Raw genomic sequence first — 10,604 nt, forward strand, 5'->3', positions numbered from 1 at the left:
AAAAATCCTCAGTTTATCGAGTGAACATAAACAACCATTGTGAACAAAATGTGCTATATAAAAATAAACTTGCCTTGCTTTTCCTACCACCATGAAATATGAAAACGTGCAATTAAAAAAAAGAAAAACTTGCACAATGCAGAAATCCAGACAAGGAGCAATATTTTCACACTGTACAATTTTTCAAACACATCACACAAACACTTATCTGATCACAATGTTTTAATATCCATGTCATTACAACTGAAAAAAAAAAAGGTTTCTAGCTAGATATGTTCCTCAATCAGCATATTTGATCCTCACAACTGACAGTATGGTAAATGGTTTGTCATTTGTTCTATTACAGACAACTCATGAATATTGTCTCATCAGTTTCAACAGCCAGTGCATTTAATGACATTCAAATGAAATAGGGCTCCATATTAAAAAACTTTTTTAGTTGATTTTAACCATTTAAGGCCTTCAATAGAGCAAACAGAGACAGTGTCACTCACACAAATACAGTGCATGTTCACAATAAACATACATACATAATAGGAAGTACATTTAAACTTTTTACAGACATAATTGTTGCACTGGTATCATCCAAAGTTTTATGAAATAGTGCTTAACACAAAAACCCTACTATTCCATTTGATGACAGATAATCTTATTTACATATGTTCTTCATGCTATTCATGCAAGCATTTAAATGGTCATTTCTCTTCTGGGAACAGATTAAAATACTCTGATGAAGGTTCAAATATTTTCAGTGTCAAAATGTATTTTGCTGACACTCTAAACCATTTATAAAACATTGCATAGATAAGTGGATTCATGCAGGAATTCATGCATACTATCCAATTCATTATGTTAATTATAAGAGCATCATTTTCATCATGCCCAAAAGAAAGAGTAGCTATGTAGTATGGCATCCAGCAAAGAAGATAGACCATTACTACAATCCCTAAGGATCTTGCAGCCTTTTTTTCTGATTTGGCCTTTTTTTCTGTAACTGAATTTAAATAATTAGCTTGCCGTTTTGCTACAAAGCAGATTTTCACATACAAAGGAATAATTATACAGCAAGGTGCCACTAAACAAATGAAAGTATCTATTATTAGATTTTCCATAGTAACAACAAGTACACATTCCCCAATACATGTGTGATTTTTCTCTGGATGGAGTAAAAAGTCATACAATAGATAAAATGAATATACAAAGGAGAATAACCAGTTTACAACAATAGAAACAATAGCTCTATTAGTATTGACTTTCACTGGATATCGCAAAGGGTTGTTCACAGCAATGAACCGATCCACAGATATAATAATCATATTACCAAGAGATGCTATGACAACCACATACAGAATAAGAGGAAATATTGAACAAAACATTTCTCCAAAGTACCAGCATGGCTCAATGAGTTGCATTCCTTGCACTGGCATGAGAATCAGTCCTGCGATCAGATCAGCCACGGCCAGAGAGAGGATCAGCACATTGGTCGGAGTGTGGAGCTGCTTGAAGTGTGAGATGGAGATAATCACTAACAAGTTGAGAAACACGGTTAACACGGATGTTACAGAAACAAAAATGTACACAGCAATGTACTCCACTTCTGGTCTTATACTTTTGGTACAAGACAAATTGTTGTCTGGAAAGCAGTATTGGAATGTTTGATTGTCCACATTTGTCAAGCCCCAATCAGACACTGTCATGATGGATGGATAATGAAAGGTGGACTCTGTGTGAGGATGCTTGTCAGTTTAGCTCCCTCATCCTTGTCACTGAAGTGACTCAGCTTTATACTTATGAAAAGCACAGCGACCAGCCCATTCAACATGAGGTTTCATTATACAGCTCTCAAACCCACCCACTAGTTGAATATTTATAGACCGGATCAATCTGATCTTTACTGTATAGTGGGTAGTCGATCCAATGATGCTTATTTACTCTTATATATTTTCTTATTATTGCAGCATGCTATTAGATCAATTAGTCAAATCCACTGCCTTCCATCGCACTGAAAATCATTTGCATATTCATGAGTTCACGCCTACATATAATTAGCTGAGGTATGATATGGATATTTGGTGTGCTGTTGCCCGTCTATTTGTAAATTTAACTCGAAGTGAGGAAATAAGGTGGAGGAGGGATGCTGATAAACTGTCAATGGATAGAGGTAAGTCAGCACTATTAATACTATGGTATGGATCACTTGATTGTGGTCCACCAGTGTTGATTAGGCTAAGTATCTGATGTGCTCCTCCCAAACCTTGTTACTGAAAAATAATTGAATGAGTTCACGCTTACATATAGTTAGCTGAGGTATGGTATGCATTTTTGTCGTGCTGTCTGGGGAAGGGCTCCGAGCTCGGGAATGGCCAAACCTAGAGTTCCCCCCAAAAAGTAATTGAATAAATGGACAGCTGCCAGATTATGAACGCCCCCCAGAAATAGCATTGAGTACTGGTAGGAGCTGATTTATTTTTCTGTGAAGTCTGTGGTTAGCAGGCCGGAAGAGGCTCCAAGAGCCAGGCTCTTGGTACAGGACTACGTGGTTAGGGGTGGCTCAACGGGAGCTCACAGCATTGGAACGGTGAGCCCTACCAGCCGATGTGGAGGAGCAGCATGGTTGTATAGCCCGACCGGGAGGGCCGAATTGCCTCTACTGGAATAGGTCACAGTGTCGGCGTATGGGCCCAACTGGCTGATAAGCCCCTGCTATTCAGTGGGCGAAGGGCAAATAGCTGACCAAGAGGCCCAATGAAGCCTCCGACTGGAGATTAAGACTCAGGACAATGGACATCTGGGTCCTTTCAGTTTGGCAGATAAAAAGCTTTGGGCTGACCGACAAGGAGGACTCTTGCGACATCCGACGGGTGAATCGGATGGATGAAACTCACTTGCCTCGCCGGACGGGGAGAGAGAAAAGGAAAACCCAACTGGGAGAATTCTTACCGACATCTGAAGGGAGCACATGCATCAGACAGGTAAGCCTTGCCAGGCGGGGTTAAAAATGTATGAGGGTAGTTGAGAGGATTTTAGGCAGCGTTTGGTGGCAGGTTGAGACTCATAGCATTGAATGGTTAAGCCTCACCAACCGTCAAATGGAAAGGTAAGTTGCATGGCAGGGAGACTCTCACCAGATGTCCGAAGGGAGCACACGTATCGGATGGCTAAGTCTAGCAAACCGTAGAATGGAAAGGTAAAGTTTGTCTGGCCAGGAGACTCTCGCCAGACGTCTGAAGGGAGCACATGCATTGAATGGGTAACCCTCGCTGACCGTAGAAAAATTAAAGGTAAGGTTGTCTAGCCGAAGGCTCTTGCCGATGTCTGAAGGTAGTACACACGTCAAACGGGTAAGCCTCTCTGGATGTAAGACAGAAAAGGTAAAGTTGTGTTGCCAGAAGGCTCTTGCTAGTCTCCTACAGGGACTTCCTGCTCACTGTATCGTCTGGGTAAGCCTCGCAGGCCGTATAATGGAAAAGGTAAGTTTGTGTGACCATGAGACTCTCGACGACGTCTTATGGGAGCTCACTGCTCACGGCATAAGACGGGGATTAGGTATCTGAAAGTTGCCGGTTCGAGTCTCGATGTTGGCAGGAGTTAATGCAGGGAGGGAGTGAATGAACAGTGCTCTCTTCCACCCTAAATACCCATCACTGAAGTGCCCTTGAGCCAAGGCACTGAAACCCCAGTTGCTCCCTAGGCACTGGATTTATAGCTGCCCACTGCTCTGGGTGTGTGTTCACTTCTCACTGCTGTGTGTGTGCACTTGGATGGGTTAAATGCAGAGCACCAATTCTGAGTGTGGGTTACCATACTTGGCAAATGTCAAGACTTTCACTTTCACTTGTAAGCCTCGACAACCATAGCCTCCCTTGGGAGCTTGGTACGTACATATTGGGTGGATCGGTTTGGCGATTGAAAAAACATGGAAAGATAACGGTTGTCTGGCCAGGAGGCTCTTATTGGCGTCCGATGAGAGCACATGTATCGAACAGGTAAGCCTCGCTGGCCAAAGGGTGGAAAAGGTAAGTTTGTCTAGCCAGGAGGCTCTCACCGACGTCCGATAGGAGCTTAGCTCCGGACATCAAACAGGAAAGCCTCTCTGGCTGAAGGATGGAAAAGGTAGTCTAGCCAGAAGGCTCTCACCGATGTCCTATAGGAGCTTAGCCCCCGGCATCGAACAGGTAAGCCTCGTTGCCCATAAGACGGAAAAGGTAAGATTGTCTAGCTGGGAGGCTCTCACCTACAGCCGATCGAGCTCCAGCTCCGTGCACTGAATGGGTAAACCTCTCCAGGCATAAGACAGAAAAGGTAATGTTGGGTAGGCAAGCGGCTCTCACCAACATCTGAAGGGAGCTCGAACTCCTGGCAACAGACGGGTAAGCCTTGCTGGCTGTAGAATAGAAAAGGTAAAGTTGTCTAGCCAGGAGGCTCTTACTGGCATCCGAAAGGAGCTCAGGCTCCTGGCATCGAATAGGTAAGTCTCACTGACTATAGAGTAGAAAAGGTAATTTTGTTTAGTTGCGAAGCTCTCGACGGTGTTTCGGAAGGAGCTTAATGCTTGCGATATCAGTTGGGTTCATCTAGTCGATCAAAAGTGTTTTTTCATATATATTTTGGTTTGGTGGTCTTCATGTGGAACTGGTTAGTTCTGATATAGCTTTGCTACGCTTCTGAAGACATCTTCCAAGAGTTTGGATCTGCTGCTTGGAGAGGCCTTTTTGGGCTGCTGAAGTTGCTGCCCCAATACAAAAAGAATGGGTTGCTTGCCAAGACAACCAATAATTGCAGGACGTTTTTGGAACCAGAATCGAGTGACAGTTTTTATTTTATTTTATTTTTTACGAGTCATCAATGAATAGTGGTTTGTGCAGGGATTTTGCCTGAGAATTCCTGGCATGTAAGTATTCTAGAATGGATTGGTAGGGCTGGATTGGAGTTTCTTTAATATGGAATCGGTCTGACCGCTGATAGGTCTTGGAGCCCTCTGCCTTCTGACAAAATCTGTGCCCTTGTGTTGCTGGCTACAGGGGGTGGTTTTCGGAAGGATGGTTAGGGTGTGACGGAGCATAGAGAAGTAAAAGGGGAGCATGAGAGGAAGAGGAAAAATAGCTGCTTGAGCCACCTGCGGAAACAGGCTCGATGCTTGCAGAGGCATGCTCACGCTTGAGACGGCTCTGGAAGTGAAAGAAAGAGGGGGAAAGTGAGGATGAATGGCTGGTATCGAGGACTGCACCATTAGCAGTGGCAGCCTCGCACTGGGGTTAGACTGTGGGGCTGCAGGCCGTGAGTAGGGGAGGGGGTTGTAGGAAAAGGGGTGTCTTGAAGGACCTCTGTAGCCTTTACTGCTAGCAAAGGCAGCCTTAAGGCCTGTTCACACCGGGACGAATTTCGTGCGCGATATTCGGTGACGTTTAATGCCTCATGACTAAACAAAGGGCGCAAATGTGAGTGTGCACACCAACACGAAAAACGCCACGCGTAAAAGCGTCATTTTTTTTAAAAACGCCTCGGGTCATTTTTTTGGTTTGATGCACCGCGTCAAAAACTATATGACCAATGAGATTGGCCCTTTGCTCACATGTCTGGAACTTCTGAAGTTACAGTAAAACACAACTTGGGGGCACTCAAACACAAAACGGTCTTGCCGAGCACACATACGTAACAGCGAAGAAGATATGCGCCAAGTAACATCTACACTGCCGGGAAAAAATAAGACGAGGGAGATGCAAGGCAAGATGAATGTAGAGCTGCTGGTCTCGTTGGCGTCGGAACATAAAGAACTATATGACAAACGCGACAGCGATTACAAAAATCTTGATAAAAGAGAACTGTTATGGAGTGGTATTGCACAGCAAATGGGTCTTGATGGTGAGATTCATTTCACTTAATTGTCTTTCATGTACATAGGCTTGTAACTTTAACCTACAAACATTTCACAATCGGCATTGTTTGTGTGCTGTAGTGGAGGAGGTAAAACAGAAATGGAAAAGCCTGCGAGATACATATACAAGACAAAAGCACGAAGATGATTGCCGAAGTGGACAGGCTGCTAAAAACAAGAAGTCGTGGAAATTAATGAAGGTCATGGAGTTCCTCGCAACATCAACTGCATTTCGAAGGTATTATCATTAGAACATTACAATACATAGCTGTGTGAGCTCTACTATAATGCATTGACATTAAACATTGATTAACATGATATCATTGCATGTTCCCTTTTCACCATGCGATCACACAACTAGTTCAATATATTAGTTTATGTTCTGTGTATAGGTAACCTCTGCTGAAATTTTGTTGCCAGACATATGGTACATTAAAATTAGTATGAATCTAAACTAAATTAGTAATTAAACATTAAGCTCTGGAGTATTTGGTCAAGATGGGTATGAAGTGTGGTATGGCCCACAGTGTGAGTTATTGTTTCTGATGTAAACTCAATTTGTCTTTACAGTGTTCACAGCAATATTTCTCCTGAAAATATGGATGAAGGGGTTGACCAAGTGGTGGTTCAAAAAGAAGTGAGCGACAGTGAAGAAGCAACAGCAAGCACGTCTCCAGGATCATCCTTCTCCAGCCCAACTATGACAAGGTCTACTGTAAACAAAAGAAAACAGCCAGAGACACCAGACTTCTTGGACCGGTACCTCTTATCTAAAGAAACCAGGGAAAGTGAGAAAGAGGAATGCAGAAGAGAGAAAGAGGAGTGCAGAGAGCAATGAATAGAGCAACAAAATGATGAAAGTTACTTGTTTGCTCTTGGCTTGATTCCAGCACTAAGGAGATTGTCTCCAGCCGTACAGTCTTCGGTCAAATTAAAAATACATCAGCTGTTGCATGATGCTGAGTTTGGCCAGGCCTCTTCTGCTTTTTTTCCACAGCAGTCGCCGGTGTCCTACCATCAGGTCCCCCCACAGACCCCAACAAACTATGGCTGGGTATGCTTTAACTTTGATAGAACATGTTATATCAAAAATATTTAATTTGCTGTGGTGAGTGCTGCCATATTAATTAATGAAGAATCAGATGCAATAGATTTGATAGTGTTTTCAAGTTCACAGGAATTGTATATATACACATACACTAGCGGTTTTCACAATGGAAAATGTAATGAACATGGCTCAAATTTACAGTTTGATTTTCCCCAGAGCATGATTCACATGGTCATACTGCCAAGCAACTTCTCCTGCTGGTGAGCTGAAGTACTCTTTGTACAGTTCTCGGACATTTTGTGCCTCCACAGATGCCCGCTGCCCCCTACAATGTTCAAAGCCTTGTAGTGTTTGCTCACAATCATAGTCATCCTCTGTGGCATGATTCTGGTCATTTCCGTTCGGGCGCAAATAATTGCACAATGCACAAGCAGCTTTGATAACTTTGTCAACAACACTTGGTTGAACCTGTAAAGGTCTTTGGAAAACCCGGAAGCATTGACTGAGGATGACAAATATATTTTCAGAGATGCGCCGTGCCCGAGACAAACGATAATTGAAAATTCTCTTGTCTGTGGGGAGACGGCGTCCAGGGTATGGCCGGAGGAGATATGGTTTCAGCGGAAAAGCTTCATCCGCCACAATGACATGGTTAACTTTTCCCAGCTCAGGAGCACCTGGAAGTTCACTTGGTGGGGGAACATTCAGAGTTCCATCTCTGAGTGCCTTTCACAGCACAGAATTGGCCTCCATCACTGCTGCTGCCATAGCTCCCCACATCAACCACCAGGAAGCGGTAATCTGCATGAACTAAGGCCAGCAATACAACGGAGAACGTACCTTTATAATCAAAGTCGAGAGAACCAGAGTTTGCAGGAGCCTGGATGAATATGTGTTTCCTATCCATGGCTCCCAAGCAGTTAGGGAAATTCCATCTTTCATGGAACCTTCTGGCTGTACTCCTCCACATCTCTTCAGTAGGCACTGGCAAATGTTCATCTCTGAGGCAGTGCCACAATGCATCACAGGTTTCACTCACTATCGAAGCCACAGTTGACACACCAAGTCGAAAGCTGGACGCAATAGTGCGGTACGAGTCGCCAGTGCTTAGAAAACTGAAATAGAAATAGACAAATACTAGTTTTTAACAACGCTTCAATTATATTTTTACAACATTCTTTGAAGTGAATAACAATGTAAATTAACTCACCGTAAACACATGGCCAAACGCTGTTTGTATGCGGTAGTGTGTCTGTTCTTTTGTCAGCGAGGGAGCCAGTTGTTGAAGTAAATTTTCGAACTCACTGACGGACATTCTAAAATACCCCCGAAAACGCTCATGATACATTTTCAGCTCTTTTACCAGTCGATAAAACTTCCCATGTTCTTCTCTTCTCGTTATTATGGGATGTATCCAATATCGGCGTCTTTTCCGGCGTCTTTCCTCATTCAACAGAACAATAATTTCTTCATCGCTGGTACTGGAGCTGGAGCTACTGGTGCTTGAAATATTCATGTTTTCTTTGTATGATTTTGACAAGCGCTGAATACTTGCTCTCTTCTTCTGTATGAAAAGCGAGTATCAGAAGCGTAAGGTTGTGCAGCGCCACCTTGTGTACCAGGGTATTTCTGTTTTACATCAAGTGCCATCTAATGTCAGGGAATGAATTTGCATGTTCACTCGGCTCATTGCCAGCGAACACAAAAAACGTGTTGAAAAACGCTGGCGAATAATGTGCGCCAACATTCATCCCGGTGTGTATGGCCCTTTATGCTAATGTCTGCTATGTGAGCTGTAGGAAAAGTAAAAAGGGGGTTAGGAGTAACAAGATGGAAATACTGGGATGTGCAGGACAGTGTTGCAAAATAGAAGCAGCTTTGTTTTTGCTTCGGCTGCTGTAGTTGTTGGCTGTGGGAAAGTAAAAGGGTTAGTAACATTTGACAGGGCAAGCTAAAGATGCCTGGGTAGCCAACTGTGTTGCCGGCTTAGCAATTGGTTGCCTGATTTGACGATTCTTCAAGTTTTTTCCACATTAAGTCTTGTCCACGTTCCTGGTGGAAAAGCATATTTTCCTCTCGTTTTGGCCTTCCAGCATTTTTACACGCTCTCCAGAGCGGATAAATTGGAATGCTGTTTTCACATTGTAGTATGGACTGTGGAAACAGAGTCTTTGAAAACGATGAAGCATGTTTAGTCTTGTGCTTAGACATGTTTATAGCATTAATATTAATTTGCAGTTATGTGCTATTCAACTTTCACACAGTTTCTAAATATATTTACTTTGCATGCTTTTCATATCACGGTCCTAAAAAGACAACAGAAAATTAACTCTCAGTTGCTGTCCTGTGGCAAAACAGTAAGGCAGTTTGCGTTTTAGATAAATTCTGAATAATTACACCAGTAAATGGTGAAATATTTTCTTGTTTAGACATGCAAAGTAAGGCAAATGTCTTCAGACAATTCAGTGTGGATGATGACTCTGGAAAAAATTCCTTGGGTTCGTGGCATCGACATTAGACAGAATTAGTCAAAATGTTGTTTAACGAACTATTGCCGCCAAAACTGTTTTAAGTGTCTTCACCTGAACATTTTTTGAATTACAATGCACGGTCTGCTCTGCTAGTGGAAGGCAGCCTCAAACTGCGCAGTGGCCAGAAAAGCCACGGTGAAAGGCTGAGCTGCATCAGGAAGTGAGTGAGGCTTTCTGCAGTGAGATCTGGGGCACGGCTGGTTGAATGCTTACTGCTGCTGCAATCCAGCACTCGAGGAGAGCGGGTCTTGAGCGGGACAATGGTGGTGTCGAGCGAGGCGAGCTCGGGGCTTTGCACATTCTATTGGCCACAACGTGTGGCTGGTCGAGAAGAGTAGCTGTCACGATAACGCTTGGTGACTGGCGGCCGTGTTAGGCAGGTAGGAGTGATCACATGGCCGGCAAATTGTGGCAGATCTGAAAAAAAAAACGATATAGATCTTTTTGTTGGACAGAAAATTGGGTCTATGATAGGATGGCAGACAGAGCGAACCGAATGCTGATAAACAGTCAATGGATAGAGGTAAGTCAGCGTTATTTATACTATGGTATTGATCACTTGATTGTGGTCCACTGTTGTTGATTAGGCTAAGAATTTGATGCGCTCCTCCCGAACCTTGTTATTAAAACATAATTTAACACATAGTCAATCAATCAATTAATCAATAATCAGGATATTTTAAAATTACATATAAAGTAATTTCCAATACAGGGTTAACCTCTAAACCAGGGGTCGGCAACCTTTTCTGCATGACGATAAATCGGGGATTAAACGTGGAATTATGTTCTGTATGCTAAATATGAAAACAAGCATATGTGCACAGTTCCTATAACTGCCCTTTGCATTTTGTGAGACTGACATGATAAATGGCCAACTGACCCAGTTTACTCATTAATTTCTTCCACGAACAAGATAAGTTATGTACCAGTTCATTTCATTCACAAACAACATGTATCCGTTCATTTAACTCGTTCGCGAACGACATGTGTACCAGTTCAGTCATTTCATTCACAAATAATATCTCTAGATCTCATTCAGACTCATATGAAACTTGTTCAGTGAAGGGTGTATTCGTTCACTACATTCAACAACTCATATTCTCCGTCACATGGGCACCGCCACGGCAGCCTACATTCTCCAACAGGAACT

At 42.9% G+C, this 10,604-nt stretch overlaps 1 protein-coding gene across 1 annotated transcript; it reads right to left on the reverse strand.

The window, feature by feature from the left end:
• Nucleotides 1-695: 695 nt before the first annotated feature.
• Nucleotides 696-1,697, reverse strand: LOC113057565 (trace amine-associated receptor 13c-like). Its single transcript, XM_026224985.1, has one exon. The coding sequence runs from the start codon at nucleotides 1,695-1,697 to the stop codon at nucleotides 696-698; it is 1,002 nt and encodes a 333-aa protein (XP_026080770.1).
• Between the last annotated feature and the right edge of the window lie 8,907 nt (nucleotides 1,698-10,604).

This window comes from Carassius auratus, chromosome 38 (assembly GCF_003368295.1).
Source record: "Carassius auratus strain Wakin chromosome 38, ASM336829v1, whole genome shotgun sequence".
Taxonomy (NCBI): domain Eukaryota; kingdom Metazoa; phylum Chordata; class Actinopteri; order Cypriniformes; family Cyprinidae; genus Carassius; species Carassius auratus.